Here is a 23,645-nt window from a genome sequence, read left to right on the forward strand (position 1 = left end):
GGGGCTGCACGGAGCAAACAGCAGAGGCTGAGCACCCAGCCTTGCTGCAGATCAATTTTCTCAGGCAGAATTTCGCAGCAGTCATTTTTTTCAGAAATTTTTTTTTGCAATGCTATGTTGCAGCCCTGGGTTTTCTCCAGGTAAATGCAACATCCTGCAAACCGACGCAGTGATCTTCTCGCCTGCAGGGTGTTGGGCATCAAAGGCACTCAGCTTCTGGGCAGTTTTATGCTATTTAAATCAACATACAGATGACAAATAAGTATCTGAACACAACTAAGATCTGGTTATTGCCCAAAACAGCCACCTAGGAAGCCAAAATGGCAGCACTGCAGCACAGCCCAGATCAACCTGGTGGGAGCTGCAGGGATGCTGGGTGGAGGGTAGACTCTTTGGGACACTTACATATCTATCCCAGTCGATCTCTGCATAAAATCCATTCGGGGCCCCATTCGCTTTCTTCTGCAACACATTGGAAAACAAAATTTACAAGTTTTTAATTACAGAAACAAGAGTACAGCCTACCTTATCCATGTGCATTGTCACACTGGGATGCCACTGGGTATTGCTGCAGCTGCCTGTGCAGGTGCCACGGAGAGCCGCTCTGCAGCTGCACATCAGCAATACACAACAGCATTTCCCATTTCTGGAAGATCTTCCATTACACATTCATTAGCTGAACATATAACATTTCTTAAGGAAGAGAAGTGAAATGGCTGTTTCTCCACATGCTGGGCTGTTCCAGCCCACAGAGAGAGCTGGCAGCAGCAGGGGCTCCTGATGGCCACTGAGCACAGGTAGCATCGCTGTTTATCGGGAGACAAACATCTTCCCCAGAGCATGCTGAAAGAAGGATTTATTGTGTTATTCAGCAGCTGAATCGTCTACAGAGCAAGATGGGTGTTGTCACTTCACTATGCGGTAAAGCCAAGTTGCAGCAGTGAGAGGCATCTGGGCTAACCCAGCTGGGATGTGGTGTTAGTGCACATCACAACACACTGACAACACACACACAGGTTATTGCTGCTTAGGACCAAGGGCAGTCTGGTTTGGAAGGAAGCTTTAGGCACACGTTACCTGTGGGACCCTTTGTTGGTCTGGTCCAGGCATCCAAAAAAGTGCCCAAAGCTCCCATTGGCCACTGCAAGGCCAGTTGGGGACTACAGTTAGGCTGTGTTCTCAGTTTTGGTCACCTAAATTAAATGACCCAGGTCTCTTTAGTTGCTGGAGGTAGCACCTTCCACTCCAGCCAAGAGCCTAACGCACCACTTAGGGGTGGTAGCAGCACAGGGGTTGGATCAGGCCACCAGCACCCTCTCTCTCTGTGTTTCAGCCAACGGTCCTCACGATGCTGCCCAGGAACAGAGCGGCCTCCTTAGAGGTACAAGGGCGAAAAATCAGCTCTGGATGCAGTTATGTGGGACTTAGTTGTTCCATTTGTTCACCTAACTGAACCTACACCGTATTTTCCTATATTCTACATTTCAAAACAAAAATTACTCACTGTTTTTAACAACCCTTTTGTAGCTGTACACCGAGCTCTGTTTTTCTTACCGAATTTTGTTTTCCTCCTGCACGCACATTCTCAGGTTTGCTATTGCAAGGTGGCTCATTGGGATGAGGGCTGGGAGGCTGGAATGGATTGGGGTTTGGCAGAAAAAGGGTTAAAGTATAGGGTGTTTTTAAATTTTTTTTTTCTTAAACACATAAAAATAAGTTACAAGGAATTAGTGAACATACTACATGGTTTCATAAGAAAAGAAGGGCTTAGCTGTGGCTCCATCAGGAGTAAGCGTGGCTTTTACTGGAGGCAGTTAACAGGGCTCTATTCAGCAGCCAGCGGTTTGCTGTTTCACCTCCTGCTGCAAATGTTACAGTGAGAATAGAAGGAAGAGTAGAAGGAAGAGTTATATTAAATGCCTCCATCCTCCGATTCCCCTCCAATGCATTCAGTGGCTTCATTTTACACCACAAAAATTGTATTGCTGTATCCTTCAGCTTGCTGGAGCACACAAGACCCCGTCTTGCCCTGCACCAAGCTTAAACAGCAAGCCACCTGGAAAATCAAGAATATGAGCCTTAATAAGAGGGCACGAAGCTCAGTCCCATGTCCCTGCCCACATGCCTGGCAAGAAAAAGCTGCCCACAGCATGTCTGCCAGTGGAGGGAATGGCTCTGGGATGCTCCTTGCATTTTATTTATTTATTACTGCTGAATAGAGCCGTGGTTAAAGCACTACCTGAGCTGTAGACTGTTTTTTCAATGGCTATTTCTTAACAAGTGGCTTACGAATGCAGGGTGACCCCAAAGCCAAGGATCTTGGGTCAGGTACGAAAAAATGGATCTCTCTAAAGGAGCAATGTGGCACCCCAATTTTTCTATGGCTTTGTAAAGGACACTCCAGCATCGCTCTCCCTCCTGAGCATGTCTCATTTTTATTTTAAGGGGAGCTTCTAACATCTGAATTTCCTCAAGAAATAACAATCAGCACAGTCCCAGTCTAAACCCAACATACTTATTTGCAAAATTGATATCAAATGCCTAAAGGAGATATGGTCAATCTACTACCCAGATCTAGCAAGGACATTTCTATCTAACATCATAAACAAAAGCAGCAATAATTCAAAAAACAAATAACTCCTTATTTTCAGTTTAGTATAGAAAATAAAAATAGGTATTGGAAACAGCTGTTCCGGCTATTTTTCCTTAACTCATTGTACAGCAAATCTGACCCAAAGCCAATTAGGGGGAATACAAATCAGGATGCAGAGCCAGAGTTTTAGCAGGACACTTGGTCCATCTGCCCACAGCACTCGTCAGGTGGTTCTGTGTTGTAACTTTCATAGAAAACCTGGAATATGTTGTTATTTTAAACAGATAACTTCTTACTGAAATTCATTTTCTATATTAAACAGAAAGTAAGAGACTGTTCACAAAATGCTGATGGTGTCTGATGGAGGAATTGGTACTTAAGGGGTTGTGGCAGGAGAGGAAAGCAGGACCAGGGTCTGTGTAATACTTACGATGCCATCCCTGTCTGGTGACCCTCTGCAAAGAACAGAAAGAAAAGCAGAAGTGTTAGGTCCCAAATATCCTACTGCACCACTGCCCGATTAACTGTGGAAATGGTTTTCTTAATGAATCCACAGCAGCAACAGGTTTAATTATGAAATAGTCAGCAAATCCAAATTATCGGTCACAAATTCCTTGGGAAACCCACACAAAGGTCTCTGTGCCTTTGCTCTTGCATTACCAAATGACAAATTTTATAGTACAGATTTTTCAGTATGTAAAACGTTCCTGCCAATGACGGCACATTCCTGGCTGAGGAGCTTGCACCCATGCCACGGCAACAGTCCTACCCTTGCATCCTCTTCCAGATGACAATAAACACCACACATAGAGCTACGTAGGTATTTTTCTTCCTCCAGAAGCACAGTCATTTCTCTTTTGAATGGTTTTGAGAATTGATGGGATTCCTCGGGGATCCTAATCCCCAGCCGCTTACGGGATTTGGACCTTGGTCACGGCAAATGGCGTGGCAGGCTCAGCAGTCATGTTTAAAAGCTATCTAACGATGCGAGGTTATTTAGCGAAAAGACAAATATGTTTATGAAAAGCAGACGGGCTCCTCCACCTCCCACATGCTTCTGAGCTTTATGTGTTGCCAGAGATATGCCACAAATTAATGTCTGACTCAGGGCATCATCAAAACCCTGCAGGGAGCCACAGCCCATCCGGCTCTCATTTAACAGAGAATAACGCCTTCCATTGAACTCCTCCAATTCATTTGCGTCTGCCTCCCATCTCTCTTATCTGGTATTTAACCTCTTTGCACAAGTGTTTCTGAATTATTTGGAAGTAGCAAAGATCCCTTCTTGCACATTTCCCCTACACGCATGAAACGTCACCTCCTGCTCATGTCCCCAAGCCCAGCCAGACACCGCTGCAGGGACCCTCAGTGAGTGGAGGGAAGAGTTGGCAAGTCCTTCACCACCGCACTGCAGCTCCAGCGCATCCCGCCTCTCCCCAGAAGCCAGGCAGCAGCTCTGTGGTGCCCACCACCATGTCCTGGGGCTGCAGTGACCCAGCCATGGCAGGGGGTGACCAGAGGGTCTGTTTGAACTCACCATTCTCCTTCTGCTCCCACCAGCCATGGATTGGCTGCTAACAGAGGATTTGGAGAGCGCTCAAAGCTGTTCGGGGTGATGACCGTGATGCGACCCGGCGACGTGCTAATCACTGCTGCTTGCTAATTGCAGCACCTCCCCCACAGTGACCTTTCTCCGAGCTCGTTACCATCATGAACACCCCATAATTCATTATCTCTGAAGAGGAGGCTGCGAGTGCAGAAATCATGGCACTGTCTGAAGGCAGGACCTAGGCCTGGCTCCATTCCATAAGCAGAAGACGAAGACGCAAGGCAGCTTGTTTCTTGCCCATCCTTCTGATAAATATAAATGAAGCCATAAATGCTATAGCTCCTGGCTGTCCCTGCCTGGCTGGTGAATGGACAGCCACGATTCCCTGTGGGAATCCCCCTTCTGTCGGCAGAACAGCAGCTCAGTGCTGCACAGCCTTCTTTTAGGACGTGCTCCAGGTCCTCACATATTTTTGAGCCGTCATTTGCAACAGATAAAGCCTCACAGGTGCACGTGCAGCCAGGCTCATCGTGACCCTGTGAACACGGCCAGAGCAGCAGCGAGTGTCCTTTCACACAGGAAACCTCACCAACTGCCGCTTAGGTATAAAATAGCTCAGAAAAACAAATTAAGAAAAGAAACCGAAAAAAACTATAAGGCTTTGGCTGTTCCAGACATTAAGCAGTTCTGGAAAGGCCAGAGTAATGCTGCAGATGTAGGAGTAGGGTACCTGCTGCCTTTCCCCCACTTCACCCTACCAGCATGTGGGCTGCACAGGCTCCTTTGCTATTCAGCTTTGGGACATCTACCCCAAAAGCCACATCAGCAGTGGCCAAGAGCCCCCCTCAGGCTGGATTAGCACCCCGCCAGCACAGCATCTCGCACCAGAAGCAGTGAGAACACACCTGCCAGATGTTTTCCCAAGAAGAAAAGCCATCTCTCACAGCAAAGCCAAAGGAGCGTGCTCTCCACAAGCCTTGTGCACCTTCACCAGAGGTGCCCCAGCTACATAGCCCTTCACTCCACAGCTGGCCTTGCTACCTGAATAAGCACCTGTTTAAACTGAATTTGCATCTAAAAAGACTTCAGCAGATGGGCAAATCAGTAGTTTGGGCAGAGATTAATCTGCTGAAACTCTCAGAGGAGTAATTTTCTTCTGATCACCGCTAACTGCCACCGTAAATTGCAAATACGTGGAGTACTGGCTTTATTATCTCTGGAGAATAGGCTTTATTATCTCTGGAGCTCTGCTGAGGAAATATCTTATGTGTTGGCCACTGAATGTACAAGGGGAAACAGCTTAAATGTATTTGTTAATACAAAAACTGATCCAAGATGACAAATGCCTGTGATGCACCAACTTCCTTCCTGTCCTGGCACAGTGGCATCATTTTCTCCCCAGTATCATTAAAGTGGTTTATGTTTCATTGACTTACGTGGAATCAGTATCTTTTTCTTTCTTGCGTATACCAAAGGCTTTCCTTGTACGTTTTTTCAGTCCTGTGGGTAGAAGGAATATAAATAAGAATACAATATTAATAAGCTTCAAATGAATCCTCCAAAAGGTCCCTTATTCCCTTGTCAGCTGTAATTCATAAATAAGTTTAAAAAAAAACAAACCCAAACTGCCAGCAGGACTTTGCAGGTAGTGTGTATATTTGCTTATGCCTTTTATTTGCTCACTTAGCACTTATTAACTTGGTCTCAGCATGTGTGACTACATATTTCACAGTTAATATTTCTAAGTTTATCATCTTAACTACATGCTCTTTTTCCGTGCTGTATGTGAGTATCAATGCATGGTGCAGAAACCCCTCTTAAGCTTAAAAAAAAAAAACAACAGTTTGAACCATGAAGCTGGTTATCTTCTGCATTGATTCTTGATCTACACAGTGCCAAGAACTATACCTGGTACCAACAATGGTAGAGTTGGAGGTGAAGCCCCAGCAGCCAGAGAGCCGACTGGGGCAGTGGCCACCACCACACTGCTTTTAAAAACAGATGGAGGAAAGCAAGTTTATCCAATTTTCTCCCTCTTTTCCAGCATAAGAGCTGTCCAGGAGAGGGGTTTTTAATAATCACTTGCAGCAAGGACACCAAGGAAGGGATTTTGTAGCATTTTAAAGCACCACGTTTCACTTGGCTGGCTGTTTTTCCTGCAAAAGATTTTCTGCCAGTGATGGTCACTCAGCCCCACTGCTGAGACCCAGCCGGGGCTGGAACACGCTCTCACATCAAATGCTGCTGAACACATCACCGTCAGTGGCATGACAGCAATTACACGACAGCTGTCAAAGCATAACTTAGAGGTTCTGTTGGCTAAAGGAGCCAGTACAAACCGTAGATCTTGAGACTAGAACAGCTATTTCTGCCCTCTTCCTTTTGAAGCTGCTAGGAGTTTTGCCTTGGTCTGGAAGTTACCCAAACCCGGCGTGCCATGGATCAGACATAGCTGCAAGGGTGCAGCAGCGCTGCAGAGAGGCAAATGCAATGGCTCACAGTGACGCAACGAGCTGGGACACAGCTCATGCAAGGTGCACTGTACCAGAAACACACAGCTATACAAGCGTTAAAACCTGCTTTCTTACAAAAAAACTACCTAGGATTCAATGAAGAAACCTCAAGCTTCTACCTCAAGTGATATGCTGAAAGAGCCAAATCTCCTGTAGCTCCATTGAGATCAGCTCTGGACACCAGAGGAACATGGGAGCATTAGCCCCAGAAGCTGTATGCCCAAGCACAGTTCTGTTTTACTGATGCTTTTTGGGAAAACTGGGTTTCTCGCGTCTGCCTCATGTTTTGAATATGCCCTTGAATTGAAATTATTTTCCATTTTTCTAGGCATTGACAGAAGCATGCAATAAGTACACGAATTCTAGCTTTTTGCAGCACACCAAAAATCAATGGATTTAAATTATATTATCAAAATACATGTGGGATACTTTAGGCTTTTTGTAGCCTATGGCTGGGTGTAGTACCAAGACAGCCAGAGCAGGACCGGGAGAGGCTCCAGGAAGTCTCCTTGTTACTGCTCATGGAGCTGAAAAATCACACCCAGTGCACTTCCCTCCTCTGCCCAAAGCAATAATTACATGGTCAGGGGTGAAGGAATCGCTATGGGATCCATGTGCCCCCACTTCATAAGGGCAGCACAAGCAGCTGAGAGTGACGCAGAACTCCACAGGCTCCTCCCGCAACTTTGCATGGACAGCTTTGTTTTACTACATCTTGCCTCACAGCTCTTCAACAATTTTTTCAAGGCTCAAGCAAGTTATCAATAACTGAGGAAGATTTCCATTGATCACACCCTCTAGAATAACTTCATCCTCCAAACTCAAAGCAAGAGGGCTGAAACCCCCAGAAATTAACTGTTGTTTAGTCTTAATCTGAAGAAGTGCCCAATTTCTCTAAATTTTGTAATAATGAAGCCTTCTGCTCAGTTATATAACAGGCCCACCATCTGCTGGAAATGGTAACGACTGAAGAGAAAAAGGGATATTTAGGAAAGGCAGAACAAAAATGAAAGCGTCCTTTGGAGACTGTTGTCAAGAGCCAGTGGGAGCGGCACTGCTTGCCTGACTCCTGACAGTGACACCAGGAAGGTCCACAGTTCAGTGGGGGACAGCGTGGTGATTACCCAGGACAGTTCAGCCTTAAGGTGACTGCAGCTCGAAGGAGCTCATGCCTCCCTTGGGCGGTCAACCCCAGCCCAGAGAGATGTTAAAAATACTCTGAATGATGGTGCAGGGACAGAGCTGAGGATGGTGAATGAAAGGGCACTGCATGCTCTCGTCTTCAAGTCTCATTTCAGTCAGTTTTAGGAGCTGAAGCACCATAAAACCAGTCCTGGCACGAGTCATTCTTATAAGAAACAGACCTTGTCCACAGAGGGAATGATACATGGAAATATGACAGGCTATGGGGAACCTCACAAGACAAGACAAATTTACTGCTGGAAGAGAAAAGGTGATTGTGAGCAGAAGTGAAAGCAGAGAAGAGGCAGTGAGGCAGAAGAAAGATGGGCATGAAAGAAGAAAATGAAGCACATGTGGGACGTCAAGGGATGGCTTGCAGAGCAGGGAAGAGCTGAAATCACTGCTCTCTAAAGCAGCACCTAATACAGGTCTAATCCCACTTCTCACAGTGAAGAAATGCTGGATCCAGACTGTTTTACAGCAGGAAGACCTGGTGATCTGCATGGCCCAGCAACAGCAGTGCTAGGTAAGACCAGTACAAACAACTGTTTGCATCACCCGAAGACAAAGCCCATTCCTTCAGCTGTCCCCACTGCATACCCAGCACCTCAGGGGACACGTAGGAAAGACACCCAGCTGTTCCTTGCCCTTCCAGACCATTCCCATCGCACATCTCCAGAAGCAAGGATTTCCTAAAGCCCCATGGCACACCAGATCCCTGCACTGATCATACAGGGTATGCTAGGAACACGTCTCCTTTGTCCCGTATCAACTCTGCCCATCAGTGCCATAGCCTTGAGCCACAGATATCCATCAGCTATAGGGCTACCAGAGGTGTCAGAAAACTGGGGATGAGGTCCCAGGCCACTGAAAGTGCCAGAGTGATAAAGATGTGTGTGATGTAGTACACAGCTAATGGCAGCACCAGAAGGGAAGAATTTAAATCCCTGTAGCTATAGCCATTCGAGCCCTCTCCCCATCCATTCACCCCAGGGACTTCCTACCTTACTCACAGGAGGATCATTAATGCACTCAAGTATGTACCATTAAGAATCACAGAAGTCCCTACCTATATTCCCTAAGCCTTCTCCCTTGTGTCACATCCAAAATACAAGAAAAGACCCATCTCTGCAGACTGCCCAGTGCCATGGAGCAGGCAGCATATCTCTATTTTAATCCCATCCTAAAACTGTTCATCGAGTTGGACAAAGCTGAAGCTTTACTGCCAGTTTGATAGCACCAGAGAGGAAGGGTAGGCACAAAGTCTGCCTTCCCACTGGTAGCCACTGCACTCCTCGCTGCTGTTTTGAAGTTCAACAACTAATTTTATTCTGCATAGTTATTACATGGCTAAAACAGAGGCAGGCTGTCCCTGGTCCCCAAGTGCAAAAGACCATCTATTACCGTCAGTAGTCATTTAGATTGTGCTCTTTGAAGAGGCACAACAGCACCAATAAGAGCCCTATCCTGCCAGGCCAATACCTGCATGAGCAAAAGCACCACCAAATACTTCATCCACGCATTCTACTCAAGGACCAGTGGGATATCTTTCTTCTGAAGGGGACGCAAGATTAAAACGTTTGCAGATGAACACATTTGAAATCTCTGCTGCCTCCTTCAGCAGGTTTTCCTCAATGAGCCTCATGCACAACAGCCCAGAGTCGTTTGTGTACTGTTACCCACACAGCAGTGGGAATACCTATAACCATTTCAATGGCCACAAAACCAGCCTTGCCCACAAAGGCCGAATATGGCGAAAGCCACCAGCCTCTCCAAGGTATGACAGCTTCACATGCTGTCATTAGTCCTCGTCAAGTTTTCAGCTTTGAATGCTCATACTCAAAAAGACAGAGCAGCCACAAGCCAAGGCTATACTAACCGTTGCGTGCCGGGGATCTCATTTCAAACACAAATGACTTTCTGAATTGTGAGGTATTATTCTCCTTTTAGTTACTTTTATCCTTTTTTCCCCCCCAGAATACTTAAGAATTGGCATCTGAGAAATAACAATATTTTAACACTATGAAGCTTTCTGAACTTTATTCTTAAAAGCTACCAGTATCTTATTTTCTATACTGAAGACCTAACACCTTTAGAAGAAAAAATAACGGTGTTCTCCCAAACCCAGTTGCTTGTGCTCTGTCCCCAGGCAGTGAGAGTAACTGCTTTTGGACCCCCAGATATTGAGGAAGGTCCTAGAGGGAGAGTTACTGGGCTTGGGAGGATGTGCCTCATCAAAGCAACACACTCCTCAAATGGGAGACACCAGTCAGAACATCTTTGTCTTCAATGTTCTTTTATGTTGACTAAAGAGAAAAAATGAAATTAGTTCAGCTTAGTCTGTGCAGGAAGATAAGCACTATCTATTGCTATGCCAGGGACTCAAGACCAAGGTACCTGCGGGGAGGGGACAGAAGAAGGGTGAGAAATAAGGAATGAGAAAGAATCACTATTAGGCTTGTGTTTTCTTTGTTTTGTTTTGGTTGCGTAGATTTCTTTTTTTTTTTTGCACATAGCTTGAGCTGATTGCAGCAATCCTCCTTCTCCACTGCACACAGACCTGCATGTGCTTTTACTGAATCACTTTGCTGGATCCAAAAATGTGGAAACCTACTGTTGTTTTATAGCCAAAGGACTTCGTGTTTGGTTTTGGCTTGCTTTCTAGAAAATAATCATATTTCCCTCCTTTGCTCAGCAAAACAAAACCGAAGTCAAGAAAAATCTACTGAATCCTCCCAGTCTTATCCAGAGGAAAAAGTCAAACAATAAATTAAACTTTAAGAATTAAGGGCACAACCACATCGATCCCCATATAAATAACCCAAACAGCAGCATCTCAAATGCTTTCCATAAGTTAGCCCAGAAGTTTCCCCTGGTTTGTCACAGCAGCCACCTGCACCTACACCTCAGGCCCAGATGCTGTGTCGATGTAATCCTACATGAAAATAGGTATGTTTTGTCCATGGCAAAACCAGAGATTCCCAGCTGCCACAATCTCAGTGCAGAACACTCAAGTCTCAATTACTGCACTGCTTCAGAATATTTCGTTGTGCCCACCCTATATGTAATTAAATTAGTATACATCTACATAACATTCAAAATTCTTTAGCTAAACCAACCTTAGCATTAAAGCTCATTACCAGCTTTTCAGCAGGCTTAATAACAGGGCACTGAGCCCTCTGCATACTACCTCGACACAGTCATTAATATTTTAACTGCCTTCATCTACAAGTCTAATTGCAGACGTTACTCCAGAGAAGACAGGCTGGACTATGAGCTAGCAGCAGACAGGCAGTGACAGTATTGCTGTATCGGCAGCCTGAGGGGGCTCCTGCAGCATCCTGGTCCTGCAGACCATGGGCAGGGGCTACAACATGAGTCCTTCAGGAAACAAGGTAGAGAGTAGTGCTGAGGAGAAGGATTTGGAGATGCTCGTGGATGAAAAGCTCAACATGAGCCGGGAGTGTGTGCTCACAGCCCAGAAACCCAACCATATCCTGGGCTGCATGAAAAGCAGTGTGCCCAGCAGGTCGAGGGAGGGGATTCTGCTTCTCTACTCGGCTCTCATGACACCTCACCTGGAGTCCTGCATCCAGCTCTGGAGTGCTCAGCACAGGAAGGGCATGGATCTGTTAGAGTGAGTCCAGAGGAGGCCAAGAAGATGATCAGAGGGCTGGAGCGCCTCCTATATGAGGACAGGCTGAGAGAGTTGGGCTTGTTTAGCCTGGAGAAGTGAAGCTCTGGTGAGACCTTATAGCAGCCTTCCAGTACTTTAAGGGGATCTACAGGAAAGATGAGGAGGGGCCCTTCATCAGGAAGCGTAGGTATAGGATGACGGGTAAAAGTTTAAAGCTGAAAGAGGAGAGATTTAGAATAGATATTCTGTTATATAGAAGAATTTTTTCCTGTGAGTGTGGTGAGGCACAGGCGCAGGTTGCCGAGAGAAGTAGTGGTGTCCGAGACCTGTTTGGGTGAGGCTTTGAGCAGCTCGATCCAGTGGAAGGTGTCCCTGCCCGTGGCAGAAGGGTTGGAATTAGATGATTTTTAAGGTCTCCCTCAACCCTAACCATTTCATGATTCTACAGGGTCTGCTGCTGCACCCTGCTGCCTTCCGTGGTGGCGTTCCAGGCACCGGGCTCCAGCCACAAACTCATCACCATTAAAGATCACAACAAGCTATTAATAACATACCATTGCCTCCACAGTTACCCCATTTCTCTCCGAACTTAAAATGGTGCACTCCAGCTATTGCAGTACACTAAGGTTTAGTAAAGATTCACTTTTTAACCAGTAGCACCTGTATTTCCCAATCTCATGCCAGTCCCCACCCCAGGCAAGGCTGTGGGCCTCACCAGGCTCCTGGTATTGCAAATAGCCTTGCCTTTGCCCTGCTGTGGCCTCCCCCTACTTTCTCCTCCCCTTGTCGAGGGTATTTCTGGCATTAGCCTTCCATCCTCGCTGCAAAGTGACATAAATAATGCATGCTGGGTCTCTTTATCAAATATCTGTCTTCTCAGTCAATAAATTACCCTTCTTATCCCCTTGAGGAAATCGTTTTTAAACCCCACTCTATTTCAAGCTGACTGGCTTTTAGCTTTTTTCTCCCTCAATCTTCAAAGTCCCCTTTTTGTAGCAGGGCTAAATCGCCCTATTTTACACATTCTGAAACACAGTCTCCAGCTCCCTGTCCCTGTGGTTCACTGCTCTCCTCGAGCCTCTCCTATGAGTCTGCTGGGACCACCCAGCTCAAGCACGTGGCCCCACCAGCCAAGATGTCCCATCCTTCACAGCACACGGACATCCTTCAGGACCACAGCTTCCAGAAAAAACATAATGAAGATTCTCCTAACAACAATACATGATTTTTGTAACAATACAAAACAGTGAAAAAAAAGCAGCATTTCTCACAGCTCAGCTCCTTTTGCATCAAGAAGAAATAACCCAGAACTTCTTTCCAAAAAGACATCCGTCCCGAAGCAGATCATAGTATTTTGCTTCAAAATAACTACAACAAATATGTATTCACACTTGGACAAAGTCCCAATGAGGGAGGAAGGTGCCATGGCTGCTGTACCAGGCAAGGTACTTTTTGTCTCAAATCCCACTAGCCAAAATCACAGCCTTCCACTCGGGAAAGGGACCACCACAAGGCCATTGGAGATAGGACCAAGGGACAGATGCATTTCCCAGGAGGAGCACAAGTCCCCAGTGCGATGAATGTTTGACCTATGCACAAGCCTTGGTTTGAAATGAGAAGGTTCACCTAGAATTGAAGATTTTTATGATGATAATTTTGATTGATATTTGACTTGTCGGGGGTCCAGAAACTTGGTAGTTCTCCAGCACAAGAAAAGTCTACATTTTAACCAGTCAGAAAATCTATTTTTCTAAAAATTTGCTGGGAAACCTCTTAAAAAATGGTGGAGGAATCACACACATGAGTTTACTTGCTTTGCTACCTCAGAGTACACAAAAAGTCATTTTTAAAACAAAAAAAGTATGCGTTTTCTAAAGACATGCAGTATTGCATGCACAGCCAGCTCTGCCCAGATGTACTTAATCTTTTATCCCAGTAAACCAATAGTTTCTGGGACAAACTGTCACAAAAACAGCTACATCCAGCTTTGCCACGGGGGGCTGAAATATGCATCTTTAATAATGAGCTAGACAGGCATTAAAGCCTCTTACTTTACACTATTTGCCTTCCAAGATACTAAAAAAAATTATCTGGTTAGCAAAGTCGCACAAACATGTATTACGATCTCCTACATGCTTACAACAGTTTCTCCTTAGAAAATAAAAAAGTGAGGAAAATGGGATGGTACCCTCACTGCCACTTTTGTCACACTTTGCCAGAGCAGAACATTGTTGGCATCTTGCCTGTGGCTTTCAGGAAAGAAGGTACTTGAAAAGAAAAGGGGTTGGGTTCTGTTGTTTCCTATTTTGTTTTTAATAAAAACAAATGCTGAGAAGTTTGCTTATTGGAAATTTCAATCGGAAGACATGAAGGTCTAACAATGTTTGAGAGTCTAAAACAAGATCACAAATAAGTCCAAGTGAAATAAAACACCCCAAGTTACTGTCTTGGGATCACTTTCTCCTGCAGCAAGAGTAGTTGCTCCTCGCTCAAGCCTGTTCAGCCTGTAAATAATGCTATTTTGAGAGGTAGTACACATCACCTTTCACTGGAAGGTCCAGCGATGACGTTCACAGTCACCACTGAGGAGATCAAAAGTTTTCTACCAAACCAAGCCCTACATCAAGCAGGAACATGTCAAGGAGGAGCAGAGAGGTGGCATCGCACCTGGAACTGGTCCTGCTCAGCTTCTGTGCCCAACTGTTTCTGGAGCAACCCTAGAGCTGACACTCTGCTGATAGGAGAGTGATCAGGGCAGCCAAAAGGCTGGAGGAACAGTAGATGGGCACCTGCAGGAGCTTTGTCTATTCAGCACTGCAACAAAACTGTATTGGGAGTGGCTGCGTTGGGGTTCAAGAACCTGCCTTGTGAATAGAAATGTGGGAATGAAGGGATCTCCACTCTAATGGACAGAAGTAATACAAGATCCTATGGCTGATTCAGAAACATTTTCAGTCATGAGGCTAATTAAGTCTCTGGACAGGTTGCAGTGAACTCTGCCTAAGGAGTTTTAGCATTAACATTCAATACTTTTATAAATATACGTCTTATTCCAGCTACTAGACATGAAGAAGAAATTAGAGAAAGTCCTGTGGCCAAGGGGTCACCTCTGGGTTTGTGGCTGCTGGCACACGCACATGCGTCCTGCCTGCCCCGGAGCAGCAGCCCCAGCACCAGGCTCTGCTCCTGCCCCTTAGCAGCAAGCATCCATCCCTGTGTATCCAGAAGAGTTTGGATTCCCACAACCTTCATGTTACTCCCCTTCTCTTTGCTCTGCATCTTTTTCCCTTTGCAAACTGCCCAAATTTTCATTGCGGCAGTCAGAATTGGGAGTTCAAAGGGCTGAGAAATGACACAGCCCTTAAGATGAAATCCCTGCTTGGCATGTACTAATTACTGTGAGCAAGTGCACACTGGCTTCTTTAAATATACCTGGAGATAAAACCGGCGTCTGGGCATTAGACTGGCCCTTTTGCTTTGCAAGCATGGTTCAGTTCAAATAACCTGTGTCTACAGCATAGGAACAAGACTCCAGCCTTAAACTACAGTGTGTGGGAATACACCTCCAGCCATGGAAATATATAAATATTTATGTGAAATATATTTATTTATATTCCATATAATTTATATTCCATATAAATATTGGTCTGGGCTCTCCACACAGCAAGACACGGGGCAAAATTCAACATCACTGCAGCTGGGTGCACACAGGAGCCCAAAAACTCCCATTTCATTGCAGAGGTGCTCAGCAGACAGGCACCCAGCCCTCCTCTCATGCGGTGGGGCTGCCCAGCTCACAGCACACTCCAGCCCTAAAGCAAAGCTTGGTGAGCAGGCCAGCAGCCAGAGACTGTCCTTAAAATAAAGGGCAGCATCAGCAGGATGCACCACAACACACAGGACATCAAATTCATTTCTCTTCTGCAGTGGAGCTGAGCATTATGGACTATTTAACATCAGAAGGATGCAAATTGTTGCTCACAAGTTATTGGCCAAACTCAGTAAAATAGCTGCAGGAATTGCTCTCTGCCTGCTCTCTGCAGAGATTAGATTTTTAATATCAACTCTCAGAGACTAAGTGTGCCGCAACCGAGGGACGTGGTTGCGTCAAATGTCTCCGCTAGTATTGTCAGTAAATTAAATGTGGATACAGTTGTGGCTTTCATTCATGGCTGGCACACACACAAAAATTGCCAGATGCATTTCTAAAGGTTGCTGTGCTATTTAAGAAGCTGTCCAGAACAGGCTCTCCCTCCCAAATGACACTCAGACTTCTATTTTTAGAAGTGTTTGGGGTTTTTGGTTTACTAGGAATGGGAGAGGATGGCGAGTCCCTCGTCCCTCCCCTAGCACCAAGCATCCGCAGGACGGCGTTGGGCTCGTTGGCGGGGCAGCCACCGGCACACAATGCATCCAGGGAAAACCCATGAACATTGTATCCCCCATGATGGTATTTCAGCATCACCACCAAATAGAAATATAATCATCCCACTGCAAACCTCTTGTTTTCTTTGAAAGGCTTTGCTGTTTCACCTGCTCCTTGGCTGGAGCCACAGCCAGCAGCAGAACCCATCTCACAGCTCTGATTTAAAAGGCATCTCCTTAAAACTCATTGCCTTCACACACACTGCAGACTCCCAACAACTATTTTGATGTTTTTCTATGAAAAACACACCAATTTTGCTGTGATATTGTTCATGCAGAACGTAAGGACTTATTAAAACCCAAACTCCTTTTGTATGCATGACACTAAGAAACAGCCTTCCATCCACCCCATGACTTATCAATCAAGGCCACCCCACTGCAGCCAACACCTCTGTAACCCTCCATGAAGTCTCATTCCCATTTTCCCAGGTGAAGAGGACACCTGGGCTGGGAGGTTGGGTTCATCATCTGTATGACACAGGAACTGCTTCCCTGGGGACAAGGTACAGCTCTAGGCGAGCTGCCAGGGAAAACTATCACTTGTTCTTAATTTGGTCATCCTAAAAAAAAAATCTGCAATATTCGCATTTGCATATGATGAAGATTTACACCCAAAATAAAGTGTGATGAGACACTTCTTTCCAGTTCCTCTAACCGTCCTGTTCCTCCCACAGTCTGCTGTCAAACAGATACCTTGATTGGAAAGCAGTGATTAACCGTGGCAATAGTGTAACTAAAAATACGAACAGGAGACCTGACACGAAAAAAGGCTTCATTTCCAGGCAGCATTTAATGAAACCGACGGAGCTTCTTCTACCATCTGTCTCCCTGCAGAGGAGCACATGGTGTGAAGGAGCTCGAGGTCTCTAGGTGAAAGATACAGGTAAACAAGAAGTATATTTGACCTTATTATTAATAAATTTATACAGCATAAATAACCTTATTGTTAACAATTTATACAGACAGCTTCTACATCTTCTGCCCTAACACCAAAACCAGGCCAAACCCCTGCAAAACTCCAATAAACCTTATTAAAGGTGAAGTTCTCCTTTGAGATTTGGAAGAGCACACGAAGAGGGACCAAAAAGTCCCCCAGATGAGCCCATTATCAGGTATATTTACCAATGTCACCACCTCCAAGCAAACCCCACCAGTAACAAGGTTGCTACAGGACCATTTTCAGCAGCATTGCATTTATTAATTTCCTTGCTGAGAGCAAAATAATGGGAGATTATTTTTAATCATGTTGCTGCAGGCAACAGTGAATCAAAAAGTAGCCCCTCAAGAGGCACCAGGGCTGGGTTTGCATCAGTCCACTGGCCACTTCCATGGGCCGTGGTTGGTGGGAGGGAGTTCAGATCTTTAGGGAAGATTTTGCTGTATATCTGTGGTACTGTCTCATAATACCCAAGTTTATCTCCAGCTGATACAAAACCTTTTGGTTAAGCCATCGAAAAAAAAAATCATCCAGGCTAACTTAGACGAGAGGTTGTTGAAGCTGATGCTGTCTATCAGGAGAGGAGAATGAGTGCTCACCTCACCTGCACCCGCTGGGTGATAGAAGCAATGCTGGGTGGTATTTTAAGGGAAGCACAAAACAACCAAATACCCACAGACATGCATGCATGCACTTAAAATCCTGATACTCATTTATTATTAACTAGCTCTGATAACAAGGTGCATCTTTAATCATAGGATTATAGAATGGTTTGGGTTGGAAGGGATCTTAAAGCTGTCTCATGGGCGGGGACACCTTCCACTAGATCAGGTCGCTCAAAGCTTCATACAAGCTGGCCTTGAACACCTCCAGGGAAAGGGCATCCACAGCTTCCCTGGACAACCTCTTCCAGTGCCTCACCACCCTCATAGGAAAATCTAATCTAAATCTCCCATCTTTCAGCTTAAAACTGTTACCCCTCATCCTATCACTGCACTCCCTGATGAAGAGCCTCTCTCCAGCTTTCCTGTAGGTCCCCTTTAAGTACGGGAAGCTGCTTTAAGGTCTCCCTAGAGCTTCTCTTCTTCAGGCTAATCAAGCTCAACTCTCTCAGCCTGTCCTTGTATGGGAGGCGCTCCAGCACTCTGATCAACTTCATGGCCTCCTCTGGACTCACCTTAACACATCTAGGTCCTCCCTGCGTTCAGGGCTTTCTATAGATTTGACTTGAGAAAACCAAAGTAGTTGTGGGGCTGTATGAAATCCCCCAGGAACCTGAACCAACAACTCCAGCTGGGTGATGGAGGTCAGGCTTGAAAACCTGCCCACAGCATCCCAGCTCCTTCCTCATTCCTTGGTTTAACCTATCCTAAACCTCCCCGCAAGATTATTCCACACATCCCACGCATGATGACATTAATCTCCCGTTGATGTTTCAAATTCCCTGCAGCATGTAGGTGGAGGATTTCAAGAGATGATTTTTTTCTCTCAATAACACTCCTTAAAAAAAAAAATCCAAACAAAAAACAAAAATCAAAAAACCAACATCACAAAAATCCAAACATCACAACAAACCCAGTTGTAATTTAAATGCAAAGAAAGACGTGCCAAAGTCAGGGGTGCTTTTCCAAGGCAGAGATGCATAAGGAAGAGCTCCCACATAATACGAGCTGACAAGTATGATTTCCCAGTCCTGGAACCTCATTGGTAACATGATAACAGTCAAACAATGTTATCACTGTCAGCACTAATACAGTGTAAATAAGGACATGGTACGGAATTTCCCCTTCCTACCTCTGCGGTGTGGTGCAGAGGAGGAGATGGAGATTTGCAGGACAGGGAACGAGCTCCATGCCTGTTTCGGAAAGGCAGTCGTGAACTCCCATGCCTCCAGCTCCTAGGAAAACACGCACACCCCAGGTGGCTGTGCTGGCACCAGCAGCTGCCTGGGGACCCGATGAGCATCTATGAAATTAAAACACATTTCAAACTAAACTGAAGATTAAAATAAATCTGTCAGTGAGACTGTGAGTGCAGAAAACCCAGTAGCTGTAACCACTGCACGCCCTAATCATCTTTCATTCACATAGATAAAGCAAAAACTACTCAAAACCCCCCAGAAACATCAACTTGCGACTGAACTTCTATTAAAAACAAAGAGCCAAAGCTATTCAATAGCTGGCAAGGCAAGGAGGACTACATTTTGTGTTACTGATTGTACATGAACGACCTACTCCACCAACAAATAAACTGCAAGTCAGGCAAGTAATTGCCTTTTCCCTACTGATCCTGTAAAAATTCAAATATACTGCCTTCTTGAAATAAAACAAACAAAAAATGGCTACACTGGACCAGCACAGAGAGTGGGAACGCTGCCACACATCAGCTTAGCTCACAGCCCAAGTGGGGAAGCAGCCAGCATTGCACTCCTGTTGCCTTTACAAAGGCAGATGGATCTTTAGTGGCTTTGAAAGTCTAACTAACTAGACCAAGTCTCGGGCATCCAATTAGTTTAAAAGTTACTATTTGGGGAGGCACTCTGCCTTCCCCTTCTTTCCAACTTCTGCCTCCACATTCCCCCCTCTCAGATCCCAGCAATATGTCGGGATTCCATGCACAAGTGCTGGGTAAATCACATTTCATATGACCTACAGATTCACAGCCTCAACACTGGCATTTAGGGATGGGTATTTCCACACACAAACACGTTATTCCACCTTTACCTACTTAAGACCCTGTGAAGGAGGTTCCAGAAGAATAGACACCTGATTTAATCTGTTATTTTTTTTCTAAAAGGTCTTGAATAAGGCCAATGAATCATGCAGAAAGTTTCTGCCTTGGCAGAGAAGCCCAAATTGTTGTATTTGGGCACCTGTTCAAGATGCCCGAGGGCACACTTTACACTGGGGCTCACTCCAAGGAGGCATTTTGCAGACTTACATCACATAGTTGGTGAGTTTTGTCATATTTTCAATCCTTTCTATCCCAAAAAACCCTGTTCGGGTTTTGCTTCAGCCACTACATCCCATTGATCAGCTTAGGCTTGAGGCAAATGGCAGGTTTTGCTGCCTCACTCTTATTTTGGTTTAAATCCTTAAAGCCATCGCTTCAGCCACTGTGTTGGCACCCTATGGGTTTTAACTGGCAGGGACTGCCACCCCCAATCTGAAGAATTTCCCAAATTCCCAGAGTTTGGGTGGGGCCTTTTGCTTGGTGGTTGTTGGTTTTGAGCTAGAGCCATTTGTCCCTCCCCTCCTTTGGCATGGAGCAACATGCTGCCAGTGGCCTAGAGCTGGAAAAATCCACCAGTTCAGCATCTCAATGCCTGAAAAAAATTGGGTGTTCTTTTCACCCCCAGAGAATAGAGGTTGCTACTGCGACTTGTTTAGCTGAACAAATTCACTCAAAATTGATAGGGATTCTCGTCAGGTCCAGTTTTGTCAGCCCAGCTCTAACCTGGATTGCATGAGATGTCACTGGAAGCACCATGATGCAATGTGGGAGCACGCCACTGTTCCTTGAGCAGCTCCAGGCTTGGCACACTAACCACATCCCTGTTTCTGAACCCACTAAACCAAAAGCTAAAGAGCTCCTTGGCATTTCTGTTGCCAACACTTTGCTTCCCATGCCCCCATTTTCACATGCCTCATCCTTAGCTGCTCAAAACCTCAGTCTTCTTGTGCAGACATCTACAGACAGGATCAGCCCTCAAAACACTTCCCCAAAAGGCATTATGCATGTCATTGAATTGAGAAATGGTGAAACATCCCCACCCCTGCGCCCATCCTAGGCTGCAATGGGAGTCCAGCTGCTGGCTCAGGCATAGCATTGCCCCATGCTGTGTAGAGCTTGGCAGAAGGGTCAGACAATCTTGTCTTGCATTCATGAAAAAACGGTTTCCCCACCAGTGTCAGACCTGTCAATTCGGCAGCAGGTTCCAGCAGGTCTGAAAAAATCCCCCTTGCATCTTGGAGGACACGGCTGGAAATGCTCCTGCGAGCCAAAAGCCTTGAGCCTCTTTGCAAGCCCAAGCTCAGTCATGCGTTACTGCTCAAACAACATATCAGAAAATGCAGGTCCTAATTTAATTTGGTTCTCGCGTATTTTCTGGGATGCTTTTGCCATCCTTGCCTGTATTTATTTTTATTGCCTCAAACCTGCTATTGGCTTTCTCAAATAAAAACCAAATGTTTCTGCCAGCTCATTTCCTTGCCGAGCCACACAGCCAACACTAAACACATTTAAATACACCATTTACTGAAACAAGACCACTTAAAAAATATAATAAAGCAGATTTTCTTGCCTAATGAAGAAAAAGGCTTTTTTTATGTGCCAGTAGATGTCTCTGGTCCCAGTACAACCTACTCAGCATGATGAAAACATAAGGCCTGGAGACAACCTTTGCTAAAAGATGATACAAGAAAGTTTTTGCCATTTTGGATGCAAACAGCCACCCATGGAAGTTCTCAGTCACCAACGTCTACAGAAACAGGTGCAGAAAAGCATGAAGAAGTGAGTTACAGAGAAATTTCCACTCTGGGAAAGCTTCTCCCCAACAAACGCTTGCTTTGGCTTCTGAAAAAATGCAGGTACCGTCCCCTGCAGAGGAAGAAATGACCTTCTCCAACATGACCATGGCTGCTCTCATCAGACACGTGGTCATCTAATCTTTCTGAACATCGCAGGGTTTCTGGCTTGAGGGATATGTTGCAGCAGTGATTTCAAAATCTAATTAAGATGCATAAAATACCTTCAGTAAAATGGAAATGCAACAGACAGATTAAAAAAAAAGAGGCTGAACTTGTTGTGTATAGATGTTTGCCTTAACCACATGCCTAGTGCATTTCTGAGCATTGGGGAGTTATTCAGCAATCAAAGGAAAGATCCAAAGAACTCTCACGTCTATGGCCACACATGCAAAGACCTTTCCAGCACCCAGTGGGACCTTTCCTGCAGCAGTTTCGGTCCCAGCTGTAGTGCTGACATGCAACGCAGTTTTGCTGCAGGTTATGTTTGTACATTCAAAGCAGGGGGACTTCAGTCCCCACTCCCAACACCTACTTCCCACCTGCGTGAGCAAGGCCAAGCACAGCAAACCCATCTCCAACACGCTGAGCCTGCTGAGTGGTGCCAACACTTGTGCACGCTGCACCCCACCACGCTATGGAGGTGGAGGACCTTCCACTTCTGGTGGTTGAGACACTGCCCAGCATGCATTCTTCTCCACAGAAGGGCTGTTTTCTTGAAACAGTATACACACATAGTTTTTTTTTTTTTTAGATATTATTGTGATTTTTTTAAACATGCAGTGAAAAATATGCACTTTTCCTTCCCATCTACCAGAAGAAAGAGAAAATATTCCATATTGGAACAAACTAGTACAATTGCACATCCTCCATCATTCCCAAGAAGACAAATTCTCTTGTTTCCAAAGAAGAGGGTCCAAAAACACCGACTGAGCCAGGTCCATCCCACGGGCTGTGGATGATGTTGGTTGGCCCCGTGCTCTGCACCCCGAGAATGCTGGGGCTGCCCATGAGCACTGGCTTGCACCACGCGGGCACAGCCCAACTCCTCCCCAAGCTCCACCCTCAGCACAGTGTCCAACATTTTGGCGAGACATACTCCAAGCGATTTAAATAATTATTATAGTAATAAAAATCATTTACTACATTTACTGCAGGGAACTACAGGTATTTTGGGAAGGTTTAAAAGTTTCAGAGCAAATAAAGCTAAGTGCATTTGAAAGCACTCTTATACTAAAATCACAGAATAGTTCTGGTTGGAAGGGACCTTAAAGATCATCTAGTTCCAAACCCCTCTTCCATGGGCAGGGATATCTCCCACAAATAAGGTATCTTTACAAGGTGCCAGTGTTTGAGTAGGATACTGGTCACAAAATTTTCGCTCTTCGAAAAATAGAGCCAGTTTCCAACTGTTTAAAAATTTCACCAAAAGCAGCAATTATTTCTTCTCACTTTCTCGCTTCCATTCTAGGTTCCCCTACACATTAGCTCGTTGGGGAACAACATGGTAAGCAGTTTAATAAGTCACAGATAACGAGGAAACTTTTTACGGCTAGTATTTTCTTTAATTATTATTTTCTGAATGAAAGACTGGTTCATAAAAGGCGATTCTGCCTCTACCAGAGCCTGAGGAGCGAGGAGCCAGCAGCCGCAGCCCTGGTTGACCTTCCCTGCCAGCCACCCACCTGCCTTGGCCAAGGCAGCCAAGGCTCCCACACCACAGTACACCACAGGCATTTCACAAGAAAGGGAAAAATCCTCAATGAAAACAAACAAACAAAAAAACCCTAAAACCAATAAGCCAATAAAACAACTGCCTTCCACTCAACCAGCCTTAAAACTAGTCAAATAACCCAAACCAAGAATTATAGCAGGCCAACTGATTTATCTACATTGATTGCTCCGCAGATGTAAGCACTTTGGAGAGAAACCATGTTGTTAACGACATCTTCTCTAAAATTACCTGTGCTCGCACAGGCCGTGTGCCTGGTTCCCAGTGTGTCACGTATGTGAGCATGATAGGGTGAGCTTGATCTCATGGTCTAAAATTAAATCTCTTTGGCTTGTGACTTTATCTTCAATATTAGAGAACATAGTGAGGGCATTTCCTCATCTCAAAGGACATCAGCACTCATTCCCTCAACACCAAGGCATCAAAAGAATAGTGAAAAGGAATTCCTATGTGTTCTTGCATAGCCATTACAGCACCTGAATTTCCAAGGTTAGGCAAGTATTTTAAGACAATACAAGACATCTCAGTTGCACGGAGCCCAGTGCTTTTCT

The 23,645-nt window shown here is 45.3% G+C and overlaps 1 protein-coding gene across 11 annotated transcripts in view; it reads right to left on the reverse strand.

Annotated features, from left to right (window-relative positions):
- SGIP1 (SH3GL interacting endocytic adaptor 1) overlaps positions 1–23,645 on the reverse strand; it is a 67,530-nt gene that overhangs the window by 35,329 nt on the left and 8,556 nt on the right. For 9 of the 11 annotated variants that reach the window (XM_054073066.1, XM_054073063.1, XM_054073057.1 and 6 more), the window contains exons 3-6: positions 5,579–5,642; positions 3,024–3,048; positions 1,555–1,632; positions 406–462 (exon numbers count right to left, since the gene is read on the reverse strand). In XM_054073066.1, coding sequence (XP_053929041.1) covers positions 406–462; positions 1,555–1,632; positions 3,024–3,048; positions 5,579–5,642 — 224 coding nt within the window. The remainder of the gene's footprint in view (positions 1–405; positions 463–1,554; positions 1,633–3,023; positions 3,049–5,578; positions 5,643–23,645) is intronic. The other 2 variants (XM_054073067.1, XM_054073062.1) reach the window with 1 other exon arrangement.

Source organism: Cuculus canorus, chromosome 8 (assembly GCF_017976375.1).
Source record: "Cuculus canorus isolate bCucCan1 chromosome 8, bCucCan1.pri, whole genome shotgun sequence".
NCBI classification, from domain to species: Eukaryota; Metazoa; Chordata; class Aves; order Cuculiformes; family Cuculidae; genus Cuculus; species Cuculus canorus.